The 19,723-nt window shown below is 43.3% G+C and overlaps 2 protein-coding genes across 6 annotated transcripts in view; one reads left to right on the plus strand and one right to left on the minus strand.

Moving 5' to 3' along the window:
• Window positions 1-15: 15 nt before the first annotated feature.
• LOC118085389 (mediator of RNA polymerase II transcription subunit 22) lies at window positions 16-4,192 on the minus strand. 3 transcript variants are annotated; one of them, XM_035115988.3, is made up of 2 exons: window positions 3,993-4,192; window positions 16-565 (listed from the first exon to the last, which is right to left on the minus strand). In XM_035115988.3, exons 1-2 carry the CDS (start codon window positions 4,014-4,016, stop codon window positions 152-154), a joined length of 438 nt encoding a protein of 145 aa, XP_034971879.1. In that variant the 5' UTR covers window positions 4,017-4,192; the 3' UTR covers window positions 16-151. The 3 variants fall into 3 exon arrangements, with proteins under 3 accessions (XP_034971879.1, XP_034971880.1, XP_034971881.1); XM_035115989.3 differs by having other exon boundaries at window positions 16-562; window positions 3,993-4,166; XM_035115990.3 differs by lacking the exon at window positions 3,993-4,192 and having other exon boundaries at window positions 16-574.
• A 391-nt stretch (window positions 4,193-4,583) lies between these two features.
• The window catches only part of UCHL3 (ubiquitin C-terminal hydrolase L3), a 28,233-nt gene continuing 13,093 nt past the window's right edge, over window positions 4,584-19,723 (plus strand). The window contains exons 1-7 of one of the 3 annotated variants that reach the window (XM_088668527.1): window positions 4,584-4,742; window positions 5,890-5,930; window positions 9,505-9,514; window positions 10,665-10,793; window positions 13,542-13,698; window positions 14,058-14,143; window positions 16,251-16,298. In XM_088668527.1, the coding sequence (XP_088524653.1) occupies window positions 4,701-4,742; window positions 5,890-5,930; window positions 9,505-9,514; window positions 10,665-10,793; window positions 13,542-13,698; window positions 14,058-14,143; window positions 16,251-16,298 (513 nt within the window). In that variant the 5' untranslated portion in view covers window positions 4,584-4,700. Of the gene's footprint in view, window positions 4,743-5,889; window positions 5,931-9,504; window positions 9,515-10,631; window positions 10,794-13,541; window positions 13,699-14,057; window positions 14,144-16,250; window positions 16,299-19,723 lie in introns of those variants that run through there. The other 2 variants (XM_088668526.1, XM_088668525.1) reach the window with 2 other exon arrangements.

Genomic DNA, 19,723 nt, shown 5'->3' on the forward strand with positions numbered 1-19,723 from the left:
ACTTTGGGGCCAGGATTCTTTGGGTGCTGAGAATTTAGGGATGCTTTTTAAAACAAGGACAGTTGTTGTTGTTTTCACACACTCCCCGCCGCCGCCCCCATGTCCGAAACAGGAAATTGTGGTGGTTGCCACAGGGGAACTGTCCATGGCTTCATTTGTACCTGGAAGAGTAATATTCTTCCTCCAGCTCATAGAGGTCTACGGAGATCTCATCACGCAGGGCAATAAGCTTCTTGTCGCATTCCTCCTGAAAACTGCGCAACTGCTGGTTCCTCTGGTTGATGGCTTTGTTGACGGAAGGGAAGTCATTGAGGATCAGGAACTGTTCTAGGTCAGAGACAAGCTTCATAAGAGACTCGCCAGCCCGAACAATATTTGCAGCTCTGACATGCATCTCATAGTTGTCCTGCTCGCCTTGGGTTGCCCGAGAAACTTGGGTTTCTTCCTCAATCTTTGCGGTTTTGATTATCTCTGTGAAGTTATCCATGACTGACTTGATGTCATCTTTCAGCCTCTTGTTGTAAGACTGAAGAAGGGTTTCCTTGCTCTGGGGGAGCATGTGCTGCTGCAACATTGTGGGGCAAGAAAGGTCAGAAAAAGTTACAACTCAATACATGTAATCCTCTTGCAGCCAGGCAGCCATTTTTTCTTTTTCTCTTGCGAACAATTCATCTTTCACTGGCTACGTCCAACCAATGGGGCAGGGAAAACGATTCATTTGGGTACCGTACTTTTCGATGTTTTGTTCATTGTTTATGACTTTTGTTATGTTTTGTAGTTATGTAATTTTTTTATATGTTGTCAGCCTCCTTGAACATGGCTTTACCTTTGGAAAGGCAGCATACATATAAAATGATTGCTTGACTGTAATAAATTTAAACACAGTCCCACCTGGGTTGGAAAAAGATTATTTCATTCCAGCATTGCAGAGGCTGCTCCTGTCACAAATCTCCTGTTATCAAACTGTTGTAATTTAGCAATTTCATGCTTGATCTCGATGTTTCTGTGTTCGAAAATTGCCATTTTAAAGTCAGTGACAGGAGCGTCCTGAAAGCTTGCAGTTTTCTCCCAGGGGTTTCTGAATAGTTACCCCTTCTGATGTCAGGTTTTGTATCCATTTATTGCTACTGACTTTAAAGTGGCTGTTTTTGAACAAAGAATCTTCTAAGGCAGACTCCAGCATTAAGTTACTTAACAAGCTATGTATTCATTCAGGGGCGTAGCCAGGATGAAAATTAGGGGGGGCAAGGGGTGGGGCCAAGGGGCAGGGGAGGGGCCACAGCGGGGCAAGGAAAGCTCCCTTCTCCCTTGCCAGCTTTCCCTCCACTCGCCCTGGCGATTGCGGAGGGGGAGGAGGGAATCGGAGCAGCCCTCCTCCCCCTCCTCGAACGGCAGGGGCGAGGGGGCGCCAGGATCAGCCCGAAATCGGGCTGCTCCGATCCCCTCCTCCCCCTCTGCGATCGCTGTCCCTTCTCCCTGGCTGGCTGTGGGGCGGGTGGAGGGAAAGCCCCAGAGCCGCACAAAGCGGTTGCCTGGGTTTCCCTCCCCCTGCCCCACAGCCAGCTGGCTAGAAGGGACATCTCCCTTCTCCCTTGCTGGCTGTGGGGCGGGCGGAGGGAAAGCCAGCCAAACGCTTTGCACGGCTCTGGGGCTTTCCCTCCGCCCGCCCCACAGCCAGCCAGGGAGAAGGGAGACGGCACCAGGCGGGCAGCGGGGCAGGCTGGCCAGCGGCCCTGCTTCTAGGGGGGGCAATTGCCCCCTCCTTCCCCCCTGCCTACGCCCATGTATTCATTTATTGAAGTTGCAATAGACTAATACATGTGTAGGCAAACTAAGGCCCGGGGGCCGAATGTGGCCCAATCACCTTCTCAATCCAACCCGCGGATGGTCCAGGAATCAGCGTGTTTTTACATGAGTAGAATGTGTCCTTTTATTTAAAATGCATCTCTGGGTTATTTGTGGGGCCTGACTGGTGTTTTTACATGTGTAGAATGTGTGCTTTTATTTAAAATGCATCTCTGGGTTATTTGTGGGCCATAGGAATTCGTTCATTCCCCCCCCCCAAAGGTCTGAGGGACAGTGGACTGGCCCCCTGCTGAAAAAGTTTGCTGACCCCTGGACTAATACAACAGAAGAGACAGAACATGCAACTTATGTACATTTAACTTGTGCACATTTAAGCTTTAAATGCTTGGCAAATAAAAAATAAGAGGGGGTGGAAAGGATTTAGGTGTCTGAGGGGAAAAAGACTGAACCCCCCCCCTCCTTTGAACCCAGCGTGTTGTGACCATACATGATTTGGGCTTCACATACTGGAATAAAACCCAGTTGAAAGCTGAGTGTCTCCTGTATGTGATGAAACCCCCTGGTCATGCTAAGTTGGCTACATCATTGGCAAAAGAAGCTAAACCCCCAAAATGCAGTACAGCAGTGCTTGGCACTTTGGGGACTTCAGATGGGAAAGGGAGGGACGTCCCCAGACACATCCAATGACCTACAGTGGACACATGCTGAAAGCTGTGATTGGTTGTGGCTCTGTGATGCATGGAAGGTGCATCTGCATTGCACATCTAAAAATTGTGAATCAGCACTGAAGCATTGCATTCATCCACGGAAGTTGATACGGTATCAAAAATGTCATAGTCATGTGTTAATTAAAAGCTAATCCTGAAAACAATCAGACAGCAGGAAGTACTGCTGTCAACAACTATTATCCGGGATGATCAGGTATTGGAAGGTTTTGCTCAGGCTGTTCCTTTGCTATCAACTGCTAGAAACTGGGGTGAATAACAGGGGGTGAATCATTCATTTAATGGTGTTGTGGCTTCCTTGGCAGTCTTGCTCAATAAACAAGTTGCTGACTGGTCTAATGTGTTGCAACGGCACCTTCAATATTAAAAGAAGAAACTACCATATATTCACATTGTATGGGTAAGTGCGCCACACAAAGCATGTAGGTAGGGTCCTGTATTTAGACACAGGATACCCAAGTATCTGATCTGGACCTTCAAGCTGTGCAAACCAGAAGCATTTTACTAGCCAATGCTCGACTAGCTAGACTGACCTTATCCTTTACTCCATCCATACATATACATTAGCTTCAGAGGGAAGATGTCCTTGTTAGGTTAAACACTGGCATATTAAACACCCTCAAACATAACTACTTCACATTCAATGCCAGTTAAATATGCAAAAAGAAAAGAAAACCACATTAGGCAGTCAGCCCTTAAAATCTACATGTTAAAATGGGAAGGTAGTTTCATTTCAAGCTCTGCCACACCGTTTCCTGTTGCACTGAGCTGGAGATGCCAACATGAAAAGCTACTTTTCAGTGCAAGGAGTCCCTTCCAACTTTTTTTTTTTAAAAAGTTTGATGTTTTATTGTGTTTTTATTATTCTGTTGGGAGCTGCCCAGAGTGGATGGCGATACCCAGCCAGATGGGCGGGGTAGAAATAATTAATTATTAAATTTATTATTATTACTACTACAATTCTTCTTCTTTTGCTTTTTAATGCTTCATTGAGATTAAAAAGAAGTAACAAACAAAAGGATTAATCAGAAAAAGGGAAAAGAAAACAATATTTGTTACATCACATCACAGTATGTTCTTCTTGAGTCTCCCAACGACTTCCCGCCACCCCATCATGTATTTACCACTTAGTCTATCTAGCGCACTGTTTTCTTTTCTTTTTGTTAATTTTCATCAATAATATGTTCTCTTATAATTATCCATCATAGCACAGAAGTCATTTAAATCCTGCCACGGGCGTCCTGTTATTACAGTAATCCTTAATATATTTTTTTTTGTACATGTCCCATTTCTTAATTAATGTTTGATTGGCACCCCCTCTCGGTTTTTCTGGCGGTTTTGCCAACTCAACTGAGTACGCTATTATTATTACAATTCTATTATTCTCTAAACCCAACAAAGCATTCTGGTAACTCTCATGGTGCGCTTGTTCCCCCAAGCCAAGGGATTAAACTTTGTTACCAGGTAAGGGCCGGCCCAAGACATTTTGGTGCCTGAAAGGAACCTCAAAAGGGCAGCCTCCTCCTCTCTCCTCCAGGGAGGAATGGGGCCAGTGAAGATCCCAATCAGGAACAAGAGGCTGGGGGATACAGATCTGCCCCCGTTGCGGATGCTGCGCCGCCCGAGGCCGCCGCCTCACCTGGCCTCGTGGGTGGGCTGCAGCGGAACCTCGAGCGCCGCCCTCTAGAGGCAGCAGGCTGCCCCTGCAGCTGCTCGCCCGGCCGTGGGAGAAACCAATTCATCTCAGAGGAGGGGGGGGAGGAAGAGAAGGAAACCAGGCATATTTAAACAACGCCGCGCTGCGCTCATTTTATTCTGTTGTTTTAATGCCGCGTTTATTTCAATGGCGGCGAGGGGGTAAAAGAGGGGGGGGAAAGCCGGGCCGCATTTATGTGCGTACGTATTTCCTTTCCCGCCCTCCCCCCGTACGTCTTGGGAGGCATTGGTTCGGGCGACGCCTTTCTCAGGCTGAGAGGCGCGCGGGGCGGGCTCTGCAAGCGACGCTGTCCGTCGGGGCGGACGGGTGGAGGGGCTGGGGCTCTGTGCGGAAGCGGATCGAGGGGAGCAGAAGACCGAGGTCTCTAGAATCCCGGGCGGCAGCAGCGTCGGTCTCTCTTCCTCCTCCTCAGGCCCGTGGAGCGCGCGAGGGAGAGCGAGAGAAAGAGAGCCATGGAGTCCCACCGCTGGCTGCCTCTGGAGGCGAACCCCGATGTGAGAGAGCCTGGGGAGCGGGGGCAAAGAGGGGGCCGGGGCCACGCACACGTCGATGGATATATATGTGTGTGTGTATATAGATATGTAATGCACACAGACTTATAGGAATACACACACATATTTGCATCTATATATATTTGTACGCACACGTACGCACATATATGTATGTATATATATGTAACGCACAATATATTTATATTAATGCACACACTCACATATTCATTGACATCTATATATAAGTATATTCATGCACACACACATATACACATGTGCATATATATGTGTGTGTGTGTGTGTGTGTGTGTGTGTGTAATACACATATATTAATGCATACACATACATGCACACACATATATTTATATATTAGTATATTTATGGACGCAGATATAAATATAGGTATGCATGCATGTATAAATTTATACACACATATATATGCTTGTACGAACATCTATTCATATACATACCGTATATGTATACATGTGCATATACAGTGGACGCTTGGGTTGCGATTCGGTGCTTATGCGCATGGGCATGCGTCAAAACCCGGAAGTAACCCGTTTGGGTACTTCCAGGTTTGGCGCAGGACGCAACCTGAAACGTCTGTAACCCGAGGAATGACTGTATATGCATATATACAATTATATCCATATATACATACACACACTCTATCTCTCTGTATTTATATGCGCACACATATACGTGCGTACCCATGTATATTTAGCTACATATACGCACGCACACACATTTGCATGCACATATATATACATATAGACAGACATCTACCTTTTTATATATGTTTGGGGTGGTGGCAGTGGCAGTAGGAGTTAAATCAGTTCATTTGGGGAAGGAGGGGAAGCTTGCCTGCTTCCTTATTAAACCTATGTACTGTACCACCTTCCATCTGCATCTGAAGATCACAGGGTGGTCTACAGTATAGAAACTCAAGATGTATAACGTAAGGATGACAGCATGAAAGATAATGAAAGTGGGGGAACTGGGATGAGGGGGTTATGCATAGGGGAGAGTGAGCTATTGGGGATTTCAGGAGGGTGGGGAATGAGCTAAAGCATTTCCAGTTTGAGTTTTAGTGACCGACTAGAACTAAACCACATTTTTTTTCTTCCTTTTTTTCCTTTTTTTTCAGGTCACAAACCAGGTGAGCATCTTTTATTTGTTTGTTGGTTTGTTTGTTAAGATAAAGATTTGCTTGTTTAATTCTTGGGTTTTGCACCTCTTCTGTTCCCATAACGTTTTGGCTGTGATGTTACATTCCTCCTTTATTCTGTCTCTGAGTGCATGGATGTGTGTCTGACTGTGTATTGTACACCCACCCACAGGCTCTCTCTCATCCATCAGCTGAGGATAACACTTGGGCATCTGATGGAGTAAGCTCTGGTCCATGAAAGCTTATGCTGCAATAAATCTGTTGCTCTTTCAGGGTGCTGCAATACATGTTTGCATTTGTTGCAAGAAATTGACTCGCTGCCTTCCCTGTTTTAAGGCCAGGGAGTTTCCCATTCTCCTTCAAGGCCCTGCACAGTCACGAAAAATTATACCCTGGCTGCCTCCTTGCAGCCTACTCGTTTCGTTAGGGAAAGCATCTCCTTGTGGAGAATTTAAGTTTGGGAGAAAATAAACTCATGAAAAATGTGTTTTATAATAATAATAATAATAATATAATAATTTATTATTTGTACCCCGCCCATCTGGCGGAGTCTCCCCAGCCACTCTGGGCGACTCCCAATCGAGTGTTAAAACAATACAGCATTAAATATTAGAAACTTCCCTAAAGTTGATGGTTTTATAAACAGTGTTTGATAACAGTGTTCATCCCTGTTTATCGCATGGTCTCAAAGTTTCTAAGTATAAGTATCCGTATCTTTAGTCTTGTTAATGTTAATTTGCAATGCTTAGCAACTTGATTATCAAACATCACTGTTTGTTTCTATTAACACATTGTTTCTATAACACTTGTTTGGCTCACCATAGCTTCATATCTTTTGCATCTTAACATGTCTTAAGCATTAATGGAATGGGGTATCATCATCCTCTGCGTATGTCAGCCACCCAAGACAGTTGACTATGCAGCTTCTGTATTTTGCTAGACCTATCATTGTTCTTGCTCTGTCCTGTATAACTGGTCCTAGGTGACACCACAGGAAGAAAATGCACTTCCTGCATGCATAGGACAGTATCAGTTTTCTAGGAAAGGGTAACATTTAAAAGTGATGGAGTTGATGTGGAAGGGTGACTTCCTTTTGAATATGTGTATAAAATATGAGGAGAGACTTTTAAAAGAACAAACATATGTAAGTTACTAGTTAACCCGTTGTTTAGAGGATAGATAAAGGTGGCGCTGTGGGTTAAACCACTGAGCCTAGGGCTTGCTGATCAGAAGGTTGGCGGTTCGAATCCCTGTGACGGGGTGAGCTCCTGTTGCTCGGTCCCAGCTCCTGCCAACCTAGCAGTTCGAAAGCACACCAGTGCAAGTAGATAAATAGGTACCGCTCAGGCGGGAAGGTAAACGGCATTTTCGTGTGCTGCTCTGGTTCGCCAGAAGTGGCTTTGTCATGCTGGCCACATGACCTGGAAGCTATACGCCAGCTCCCTCGGCCAATAATGCGAGATGAGCGCGCAACCCCAGAGTCGGTCACGATTGGATCTAATGGTCAGGGGTCCCTTTACCTTTATCTAAAGGGACCATCAAGGCACTTTCTTGTACAAGATTCAGAATAAAGAATCTTAATTTATGTTGCATCTGAGCTGGATATGTGCAAGGAAGAGCTTTGTGGTGTTTGTGAAGAATGGTAATCTGGTCTTTCGAATGTGACGCGTTAGGCTTTTGCAGGTGTTGCTCAATAGCATCCCTGAGAAGATGAGACAGGTTAATTGCTTATTGCTTGGGTGGTAACGAAATCTTCCACAGTAGATGAGTTTTCTGGCATGCTCAAAAACTAGTGCATCAGCACATACAGTTCATGAAGGAATTTCCCTTTAGGGACAATAAGTACTAGTACAGTAACTCTTGCTTAAGCCATCCCTGTAAATTCAGTAAATGCAGTTCTTCCCTTTACCTCCTCACAATCCCTTTTTTTCTGGAGAAGGATTATTCAGCATTGTAATTACACAGTCGCCTGACCTCTTATGGCAAGCAAGCAATGCCTCCAAGTAGTGCATATTTTCTCCTGCTTGGCATACTCTGGAGCAGGGTGGATTTGATTTAAATCAAACTGATTTAAATCACTAGTCAGTAAGACTTGATTTAAATCATAGTTTTCTACATAAAGACTAATTCTTGCTGGTATAACTTTAATATGCAAGTAGATGAAGCTTTTTAGAATAACAACTTTTCATATTAGTTTTTTTTTATCCCCAGTTTATTAGGTTAATCATTCATATTTGGACAACTTTACTGTTGTACTTAGGAAGGAGAAAAATAATCATTACCTTAATAATAATTTAAATAGATTTCTTCAACTGAAACAATAACATTACAGCATATGTTATTTGCTTAAACAAACATCCATGTTTGTTAACTAATTTGGCTAAACAAAAACAAAATATAAATATTTTAAGAAACTTAGACTCTCAGCCCAGCCTACACATGAAAAACCTAAATACTGTACTGTCCACTCCAAACAATCAGAAAAATATTGTTTCTATTCTATTCACTGAACTTCTTGAAGCTTAGCATTGAAGGGGTTGATTCTGTATTCATAGGTTTAAGGTCTTTTTCTCAACTCTGTTCATGTTATAACATTTTTGCTGTGAAGAACAGGGATGTGATCTCTGCTGAGTCAAATTCAGTTTTGAGAACTGCAAAAGTAAACCAAGCATCTGTGATAATATCTTGTAGGCAGAGAAACTGCCCAATAATCTTACAAAAACCTCTGGAAGAGCATGACATTGTGAATGGATTAATGGAATTTATTTACCAAAAAAATTAAACATATACAACCTTATTCTACATAATTAAAAAAAACTAATCTTTATTTCATGATGGAATAACCTTTGGATGGTAATATATTTTCCTCAAAAAGCATTTTATTTTTAAAAAATCCGATTTGAATAAAAAAAAACCCGATTTCATTATTTTTTTTAAAATCATTGATTTTTATCCACCCTGCTCTGGAGGGAGGTACAGCAATATATTATGGCAGCTGCTGTTTCTTCTCTCCATGTCCACAGTGCCAAGATTCAGGCAGGCAGGAGTGTCAAGCGACACTTGCCCTGTCACTGCGTTTCATTTTGCCACCTTTAAACTTTGTGGTGGAAGTCCGAGTCGAGTGAGTGTGAGATGAACTGATTCCATAGCACGGTGCTGGGTTTCCCCAGCTGGGAAAAGTCAGTGCTGGGTTTTGGCAGAGTACATGGAAGACTGAAAGAAGATAAACTTGCGGAGTAAGTGGCACAGAGATCCCGCCCTGAGAAGCCTGCATTGTAAATGCATTATCTGCTAGATAAATGCTGTTTGCGTGGGATCGGATTGAGTTCAACGGTTTCATTTATGTAGCACCCAAGTTGAAGATCTACTGAATTCCAGTGGCCCGGCTTGTACCATCGGTAACTAGATTTTGACAACCAAGTATACGTCTTCTATATCTGTGTTCATACACAGGTGCTGTTTAATTTCAAGCTCTGAATAATCAGTGGTTTATGCAGAGAAGTGCACGGCTTCAGATTTTTGCAACGCTATTTGAGGCCTTTTCCTGGGTGTCAATTTATGATTAGTGAAGCATTTGAGTATTACATGCTGCAGGTCCCCTAGTGTGCTTCGTGGCAGTAAAAACACTGTGGGTCTGTCTCCATACCTGAGCCTCTTCCATCAATTATTCTATGCAGTTTATCTCCTCGGTTCTACTTAAGTTATAAGTAGGGATCAGAGAAGCAAGTGGTGGCTGTGACCAAGTGCAGTTAACACATTTAAAAATCTGGGTACAGGTCAGGATAAGGATTAAGGGGCTAAGCCAGAGGCTATATGGAAAATGTGAGGTCACTTATGTGAACAATTGTACATCTGTACATCTGTATTGATTAGTGTAAGAAAACCTGCAGATGAGTCTCTGAAAATAAAATTGGTTATCCTCAACTGTGTTACTTTCTGATTTCTGGAGAGAGCAGTGGGAAATGAAATTAGGAATATAGCATAGTTTGAAGGTTGCTTCTTTGCGATGGTGGGTGGGCGGCACCCAAAGGCTGTGGAACCCTTGAATTTCTTACTTTCAGCAGACGATTGTTGTGCCACATCACACACTGCTTATATAAAAGTCCTCCGAGTTTGAAAAGTTACTTAAAATGCAGGGATGGGTGGGTCTAGGAATCACAGTTTGAAAATCACAAGCCACAGGCAGCCTTAAATTTGCAAAACTGATTGCATTGCCCCCTAGATCTCAGCTACACTTAAGTTCCAGAAGCAAAACCATTTTTTCTTGAGCTTTTAAGAATTCGGTTTCTTAATAATATATTAAGACAGATCGTGAAGCTGAGGCTCCAATACTTTGGTCACCTCATGAGAAGAGAAGACTCCCTGGAAAAGACCCTGATGTTGGGAAAGATGGAGGGCACTAGGAGAAGGGGACGACAGAGGACGAGATGGTTGGACAGTGTTCTTGAAGCTACGAACATGAGTCTGACCAAACCGGGAGGCAGTGGGAGACAGGAGTGCCTGGCGTGCTCTGGTCCATGGGGTCACGAAGAGTCGGACACGACTAAACGACTGAACAACAACAACAATAATATATAACTTAACCTTGCTGTTTTATTACCACCATCCTCTGTCAGTTGTGCTGTCTATGTTGAACCATACTAAAAGACGCAAAAAATAACCTTTTTTTTTGGAATGAATCTTCTTTATACTACAGTACAGTGTGAAGGATATACTTCTTGATAAATGCTTAACGTGTATCTCTTTTTTACTAGTTTCTCAAACAGCTAGGGATACATCCCAGCTGGCAATTTGTAGATGTGTACGGCATGGAACCAGAACTCCTTAGCATGGTGCCAAGACCTGTTTGTGCTATCCTTCTCCTCTTTCCAGTAACAGAAAAGGTAATTATTATTTATCTTCAACACAGTTATCTTCCTGATGAAGTACTTTAACTTTGGTGTCTTACAAGTGACCTAAGGAAAGCAGGCTTTGGTAGGTTCAGATCTTGGTCTGACAAACCATGGTTTATATCAGACTACAACAAAGCTATGTTCCATACATGCTCACTCCTATTTTTCTCTTCTTCCTTTATGAACCTTGTTTGGGTGAAGAAACTCTAGCTTCTTAAGCCACAGTTTCTCATGACACTTGAACTTGTTTAAGGCTTTCTCCCAAGACAGGATTTAATCCTGTACCCTAAATCTCAGTAGACCAAAATACTCCTAAAACAGGGACCTACAACCTGTATGCCCAATTTGTCTCACAAGGCCATGTTGCCAAAATTGCTCACCTGCCATCATATGTCAGCTCCTGTTAAAGTGACTTGTTGGGGAACGAGGGACCTGGAATTTGTCCCATCAGGTGGGAACGATTCCCTACCTCTGTCTTAAAGCTTATGGTAGGTCTGCAAACAGTGATAATGTGGAGCAGGGAGAAATAGTTAACACCTGCAATCCTTTACTTTTCCCGATAAATCCTTCCTTGGTATGCAGAATATATTTAGCCACACATTTGCAAATGAATCCAAAAAATTAGTAGCAACTGGCCACGTAATGCTAAGGGAACCATTTTTGATTTGACTGCCTGAACAATAGAGGGTTTTTCCTATAGTTGACCTGCTCACCTGGAAGCCATGGATGTTTACAAGCCTGCATTGATCAAGTTCTCACAGTACAATCAAACCTTGGTTTCCTAACGTCTCGGCTGCCGAACGTTTCGGAAGCCGAACACCGAAAACCCGGAAGTGAATGCTTCTGTTTTCAAGCGCACCTCGTAAGTCAAATGGCTCCTGAGGCGCATTTCTCAATTTTCCCCATTCAACTTGCTGGCAGCCCTTTGATCCTCAGTTTTCTAATCTTTCGGAAGTCGAACGGACTTCCAGAACGGATTAAGTTCGAAAACCAAGGTTCCACTGTATTTTCAACTTCGTTTTTGCATTCTAAATCACAGCCTTTTTGGAAAACGTAATTCTTCGGGGGGGGGGGGACCTGGATATTTAATTCTGTTGGCCACCAGTGTAGACACTGTTCATATAGCAAGCAGTGCAGGCCAAAACCCTGTACTAACTTGTTGGGCCTCCTATTACAACTGCAGTGTTTAGTTGCTTGATTGTTTAAATTTAAAAATGTCCTGATCTTCTAAAATGAAGTTCCCTACTAATTGAGAACAGGATCTTTACTTTTTAAAGTGGCAGGAAGCAGGCATTTTTAAAAAGAAAAATAGGCAAATATCTCTTCTAAGGTCATGCTTGTTGCTCGGTGTGTATATTTATCTAACAACAAAGTGTGTGGTTTTCCTCAGAACAACTGTTGTTGTTGCTATGAAAACCTAAGCTGCTTTAATTTACTAATGTTACAGTCCTAGCCTATTTACCTTGGACCAAGCAGGGCTTTCCTCTGAGGAGACATGGCTAGGATCACACTTGAAATACTACTTTTTCCTGGTGTTTGTGACCAGGTTAGCCAAACCTTGGCTTAGCAAGCTTGCAGTGGGGTAGCCAAGAGGAGCCCTCAGCTGGTTTGCTGTTCCCTGATCCCCCCCTCCCCCTGCTGGTGTGCCAAGGTTTGTTTCAGCATGAGCCAGGTCTTTGCAACAGTCCCAGTTGTAGTGTATCTCAGTTGCTGAAATCCAGGAAAGGTTTAAATATGTTTGGAAATGTTAAACACCTGTACAAGAGGCTTGTTGTTTGTTTTAGAAAAAAAAATTCCTTCCAGTAGCACCTTAGAGACCAACTAAGTTTGTCATTGGTATGAGCTTTCGTGTGCATGCTCTAAGGTGCTACTGGAAGGAATTTTTTTATTTTTTTGTTTCGACTACATCAGACCAACACAGCTACCTACCTGTTTGTTTTAGGATATTCTAATGATTTATATTCTTTGAGTTAGCTTGGTTGGGAGCAAAGGTTAAAACATTTATCAACTGAAAAGATTGCAGGTCGATTTATAACAGGATGTGCTATATAATGCAGTCATACCTCATGTTACATTCGCTTCAGGATGCGTCTTTTCAGGTTATGGACGTGCCGAACCCGGAAGTCCTGGAATGGCTTACTTCCGGGTTCGGCGCGTCCATAACCTGCGCACATGCGCAGAAGCGCCGCATTGCATCACGCACGTGTGCAGATGCGGAGCTCTATGTTGCAGCCTTTTCATGTTGCGAATGGGCCGCCGGAACGGATCCCGTTCGCAACATGAGATACCACTGTAGACACAACTAGCTGTCATGTGCTTTGAAGATTATTCAACCAATGAAAGAACTCGGTATAGTAGTGTAAACTTTAAGCATGAGCTAGCAGATGTTAAAACTAGCAAGGTTTAGTTTGCTTCAGTTGACAATAGTTACATTTAGCTTGTGATGTCCTCTTTGTAAAAGAAGATTGTGAATTTGTCTTACTAGCAGTAAAACTAGCCATGCTAAGAGCATAAATTGATGCATGTTTACTGAGAGTAAAACAATGAGTTACACAATCTAGTAACATCTAGAAAGGTCTCCAGCTTACTAGTGGCAGTATCTCAAAGCAAGAACAAACTTTATTTTTAGGCTGCATTGCTTCTTTTTGGCAAGGACTGCTTATGTTATGGAATTATTCTTTTAAAAAACAGAATTGGAAGAAAGCAAATTGCTACGTGTTTTTTATTCTTTCCTTCTAGTATGAAACATTCCGAACGGAAGAGGAAGCAAAAATAAAAGCTCAGGGGCAAGAAGTAAAACCATCAGTGTATTTCATGAAGCAAACAATCAGCAACGCCTGTGGAACTATTGGGCTTATTCATGCTATTGCAAACAACAGGGATAAAATTAACTTTGGTAAATACTTCATTTCTCCTATGGTGCCTCTTACTGGTTTGAAGGGTAGGGGGCACTCCTGAACTGCTTATTGCTTATGCTGAACTGCAGGAAACTTGGAAATAAGCAAAAGTTTGGCTGAAATGCTCTTGGAAAACAAGTGCCACAATATGAATAGCTGCAGCGGAATAAAATACATAGCAAATTCAGCATGGATTTTTAAGATTAATGTAGTCCTCAGTTCTTAACAGGTACTGTAGTTATTTATGTGTCACTTCATGTGAAATAAATAAGATAAGTGCAGTAATGCTTTTTGTCATAGAGTTCAAAGTAACATATTTTAACATATTTTAAAATTCATGTTCTTTTATTTGTTCTAGAAACTGACTCCTCACTAAAGAAGTTCCTAGATGACTCTATGCCCATGAGTCCTGAAGAGAGGGCCAAATATCTAGAAACTTACGAAGTCAGTATCATTCCTTAATATAAATTTGGAAAATTGGGAGTATTTTGCTTTTAGGCCTATGTATGTCAAGCCAGATTGCACTGGCTTTGGGTGGGGCAGTCAATGCAGGGCTTCGGGTTCATATATTATTAGGGAAGTCTAAGAACTACATACATTTGGCTGAATTTTATTATCTATTATATATTATATTTACTGTACATAGAGTGGTACCTCGGGTTACAGACGCTTCAGGTTACAGACTCCGCTAACCCAGAAATAGTCCCTCGGGTTAAGAACTTTGTTTCAGGATGAGAACAGAAATCGCGGCTTGGCAGCAACGGGAGGCCCCATTAGCTAAAATGGTACCTCAGGTTAAGAACAGTTTCAGGTTGAGAACAGACCTCAAGAACGAATTAAGTTCTTAATCCCGAGGTATCACTGTACTCGAGTATAAGCCGATCCAAATATAATCCGAGGCACCCAATTTTACTCTCCAAAACTGGGAAAACCTATTGACTCGAGTATAAGCTGGTTCACCACACCACAAACCAAGGAGGAAGGAGCAGCCCAAAATGGCTGCTTTCAGGCTACTCCTTCCTCCTCTGCCGCCTTTGCTGCTGTCAGAAATGCGCTCGGCTGGGACCCTCACTCGAGTATAAGCCGACGGGACCTTTTTCAGCATAAAAATGTGCTGAAAAGGTCAGATTATACTCAAGTATATACGGTGTGTGTGTGTGTGTGTGTGTGTGTGTGTGTGTGTGTGTGTATATATATGTATAAAACCTGCCCTTTGTTGCTTGAAAAACAGTATCAGCTGAATAAAATGAAAGGCAGCATCATAGAAGCGTTAAATGAAGTCATTCTAAACCCCTTGGCGGCGGAAGAGATGTTCCTTCAAATGGTTTGGTTTGATGTTATTAAGGGATTTATATATTAATGAATGCCAACAACTCAAATTTGGTCCAGGAACAGATAAGGTCCAGTGCAGCATCAGTAATGATAATAATTTATTAGCCTTGATCCAGTCCCTTGCTGCTTGCAAACAGGGTTTCCAGCACCTGTGCAACCTTGTTTGATGAAGTTGGTTTGGATAGATGTTAGCGTACTAGTGGCATCACAGCCAGTAGGCACAGTTGTGGGCTCTTAATCTGTGTTTTGTTGGTTTTGCTAGGAAACCAACACCTGTACTCTAGCTACTATCTAGCCTGGAGCTCCTCTGCCTCACTATGGTGCAGTAAAGTCAGGGCCACACCAGCCATGCCAACTGGAAAATTCCCCATAGCATTCAAGTATCCCTTCATTTCCGTAAGTCTCTTGGGGGAAGACCATCTTAATTTGTTTCCCAACCCTGGGATGGAAGAGGCGGGGGATGAGAAGCTCTCACCATCAGTCCAGACCTCTTTACAACCTAAATATCCACCTATCCTTCCCCTAAATGCTACTCGGGATCTGAAGGTACTGTACATGATTTCATTAAAAAAGAGTTCAGAATGTTATGTTTATTTAGACAGTGGGAGGGAACTTAAAAATTTGGGTTTGGCACTTGGATTACAGTGGTACCTCGGTTTATGAACACAATTGGGTCCGGAAGTCTGTTCATAAACTGAAGCGTTCATAAACTGAAGCGAACTTTCCCATTGAAAGTAATGGAAAATGGATTAAACCCTTCCAGACGGTCCGCAGAGTACTTAAACTGAAGCGTTCATAAACTGAAGCGAACTTTCCCATTGAAAGTAATGGAAAGTGGATTAATCTGTTCCAGACGGTCCGCGGAGTACTTAAACTGGAGCGTTCATAAACTGAAGCGAACTTTCCCATTGAAAGTAATGGAAAGTGGATTAATCCGTTCTAGACGGGTCCGCGGAGTACTCAACCTGAAGCGTACTTAACTTAATTAAGCGTACTTAAGGAGTGTCATTGGTTCCGGAAGTCTGTTCATAAACTGAAGCGAACTTTCCTATTGAAAGTAATGGAAAGTGAATTAATCTGTTCCAGATGGGTCCGCGGCGTTCGTAAACCGAAAATTCGTAAACAGAGGTGTTCATAAACCCGAGGTTCCACTGTATTATAAATCACTGTATAATATAAGATTTTGCCTATAAACTAAATTGCCTTTTTATTATTTCAGGCTATCCGTGTCACTCATGAATCCAGTGCCCATGAAGGTCAGACTGAGGTATTGAACTTAATGTGTTTCCCCCCTGAGTAAAATTTTGAGTAGGGGTCTTTCTGTATGCAGTTTCTAACAAGTTGATGGGGAGAGTTTCTCTCTTTTCTGTAAAAAAAAATTCCACTAGGTTGCTAAAAACTAGAAAAGTGGTTTCTATCCTGCAGGGTAATAGCAAGAGCCCATATGGATGTGTGAAATATATAAGGTTACAAATATAATATGTTTCACTGGTAGCTGTTGTGTTATACTGGCTCATATTTGTAAGAGGATGTGCTTAAGTCGATGTCAGTTCAGCCATTAATTTTCTGGGTAAAAAGCCACTTCTGCCACCAGTATGGTAAGGATAATACTAGTCGTGTTTTATTATATGGGATTTTTTTTAAAAAAATGAGGCCTTATATCTGAAGAACCAAATGCTTGAGGAAAGTGCTGTATGAATATTAATAGGAAGCTTTTTATTTAATATTGTAAATGCATGGACAATCGTTTTCTTACCATAGGAACATTGTCTTCTTCCTACCCTTCCTCCTCAGTTCACACCAGCACATACATGATGAGCACATTGTGAACACATTTAACGCTAAAAGACACTCTTTAATCATCTAATCTAATCTAATTGATCCCATGTGGTGAGACAGCTGTGGTTATAGGCTGATGGCTGTTTTTTGTTCTGTTTTTTTAAAAAGACCTATCTGGTACAATCTGTGATAAAATTGAAATGCTTCTATTTTTTAGTTAATTTCAGCAGGATTTAGCCCTGTCTTTAATTCTGGATCGTGTCCCTTAGCCATCACAAATGGCAAAGTAGTGGGCAAAGTTTGGACAGGATACATTTAATAAAAGCAGTGTCCCACCTGTGTGTGCCACCTTCTCCTTCCCGGGCTCTTTGGGATAGGGCTGAGGCAGAAGAAATCCTGAGAGCATTGGCATGTTCATGTGTTCTCTAGCTCATGATGCACTGCTTGCAATGGTTAAGCTTTCCTCATGAGCATTTTGCTACTAGATGTTGGTCTCCCCTGCAGTGGATCCTTTCCAAAACTTTGGGCATCGTGCGCACAACAGGCAGAATGGATACTTTAGTATTTTGTATTTAAAGATAACATGTAACATTTATGTTGCAATAATAAATTATTAGTAGTAGTAGTAGTAGTAGCACATTAGGCCATCCAAAGCATGGCTGCATACTTTGCCTCGTATCATTCATATTGTATAATAAGGAAGTGAAATAAATTTCAGCGTATGCAGCCAGGTTTACTAAATGCAGCAGAAAATCAACAATTTCTCTGTTGATTTTATTTTAACATTATTTTCCTATGCATTGTGGGGCGCAGGTGGCGCTGTTGTCTTAAACCACTGAGCCTCTTGGGCTTGCTGATCAGAAGGTCGGCGTTTCGAATCCCCACGATGGGGTGAGCTCCCATTGTTTGGTCCCAGCTCCTGCCAGCCTAGCAGTTCAAAAGCATGTCAAAGTGCAACTAGATAAATAGATACCGCTCTGGTGGGAAGGTAAACAGTGTTTCCGTGCACTCTGGTTTCCATCACGGTGTTCCGTTGCGCCAGAAGCGGTTTAGTCATGCTGGACACATGACCTGGAAAGCTGTCTGTGGACAAACGCCAGCTCCCTCAGCCTGAAAGCGAGATGAGCGCCGCAATCCCATAGTCGCCTTTGACTGGACTTAATCGTCCAGGGTTCCTTTACCTTTACCTGCAACAGGTTAAATGAATCATTGCGGTGAAAACCTTGCCAGAGGCATAGCCATGTGGTTTTTTTGTAGCAAAAACAATCAAGGAGTGTTGTGGGCACAGTAAAGGCTAACAAATATTAACTGGGTTGGAGCGCCCAAAAGCTTACGCTGTAATTATTTGTCGGTCTGTAAAGTGTCACAGGACTGCAGTGTTAATGGCCTGGCTTGTACATCACACAAAACTAAAACTTGGTTTGAGGTGAATGCACAGGCTCCTGAAGATGAGCAAGTTCATCTGCCTTGTTCCTCCTTGGTCTTTTTGGCTGCCGTGCCAAGCTAAGGTGTGGCTTGACCCGGTGTTTCATTTGACCTGGGCCTGTGGTTTTGCGCTCTCCAGACAAACCACAAGTCGTGTGAACCAGCCACTAACTAAAATGGGCTGGGTGACTGGCCTTGTGAGTTTTTAAGTTGGGAAAGCCTCGTTTTATTACTGGCTTACACTGGTTGTGTTACAAGGGTGTAGAAAGCAAACTTGTGCAGCATAACCTCTAGGTGGGGATAGAATACTTGGTGCTAAAATATGAAATACTATTTGCCAGATGCCTTTTTCCATTTGCTAAATGTATACAAGTTGCTTTCTGGAGCAGATGTGCATGACTGTAGAATTCGAAGCATATTTTCATTGGGCTAAATGTGTGTGTGTGTGTCCTAAATTTAGTTAGGAAAAAAAATCTGGACCAGAAATTGTGACAAAGAGTTTACTTGCTGCATTGTATTTGAAATGGGCCTGAGGGATTGCTGTAATAGCTGTGCTACAATGAATATTTGTATGCTGGTACTGAAAAGATGCTATGCTAGCATTAAACAGTGATACACTGGTATGCATGTCTAGAACACACTTAGTGCTGCTGTTAAAATTGTTTCCTAATTTTGGATGGTAGCAGTGCCAATGGTTTTAACTGTGCTTGTAGTGAGCTGTGTGATCACGTGGTTCCTTCCCCACATCTTCCTGTACAGCATGGATTCAGCTCAGTTCACATGTAACATTAAGGCGAATCATGAATATACAGTGGTACCTCGGTTTACGAACACCTCGGGTTACGAACTTTCGGTTTACGAACCATCGAAACCCGGAAGTAAGTAACCCGAGGTTTCCGAGGGCCATGAAGGCCTCCATGGAGGCATCGGAGCGTCCGCGACTGGGACGCAGCCACGGAAGTGCTCCGATGCCTTCACGGAGGCAAACTGCACAGAAAGGTGCCTTTCCCCGATGCGAGTGCCCTGCGCTGCGGCCGCCTCTCAGTCAAGGCGGCTGAGTAAAGCGCGGGAACCCCGGGGGGGGGGTTTCTCTTTGGAAGCTCTTACCTCGCGCTTAGAAAAGGGCTTCCAGCAGCAGTAGCAGCAACAGCAGTGAGAGGTTTTGCGAGTCGTTTCGCTGCACGGCGGTGGCAGCGCTCGCAGCTCTCCTTCCCCCTCTCTCTGTGGTGCCAGCCGGGCGACCTTCCTCCTCCTCAGAGCAGACGCCACCACCAGACGCCAGGACTGGCCGGGGTGGCTCGCGGTGCGCCTGGCTCTGGTTGGAGCGGCGGCGGCAATGGCGGCTCTCTCAACCCCGAGCCTCTCCACTCCGCAGGGGCGCAATGGTGAAGGCCCGGCCTCGCTTCTCTTGACCCCTCCGCGAGGCCGGGCCTTCACCGTCGTGCTCCTGCGACGTCTCTCCACCTTCGGCGTCGCGCTCCTGTGGAG

The sequence above is a fragment of the Zootoca vivipara genome, chromosome 4 (assembly GCF_965207765.1).
Source record: "Zootoca vivipara chromosome 4, rZooViv2.hap1.1, whole genome shotgun sequence".
In the NCBI taxonomy this organism is placed as follows: Eukaryota; Metazoa; Chordata; class Lepidosauria; order Squamata; family Lacertidae; genus Zootoca; species Zootoca vivipara.

Bases quoted from the DNA above. Each gene is read 5' to 3' on its own strand.
- LOC118085389 (XM_035115988.3), bottom strand. From the start codon at position 4,016: ATGTCTTGGGCCGGCCCTTACCTG. The intron at 566-3,992 runs GTAACAAAGTTT...ACAATGTTGCAG, and splicing joins CTTGGGCCGGCCCTTACCTG to CAGCACATGCTCCCCCAGAG.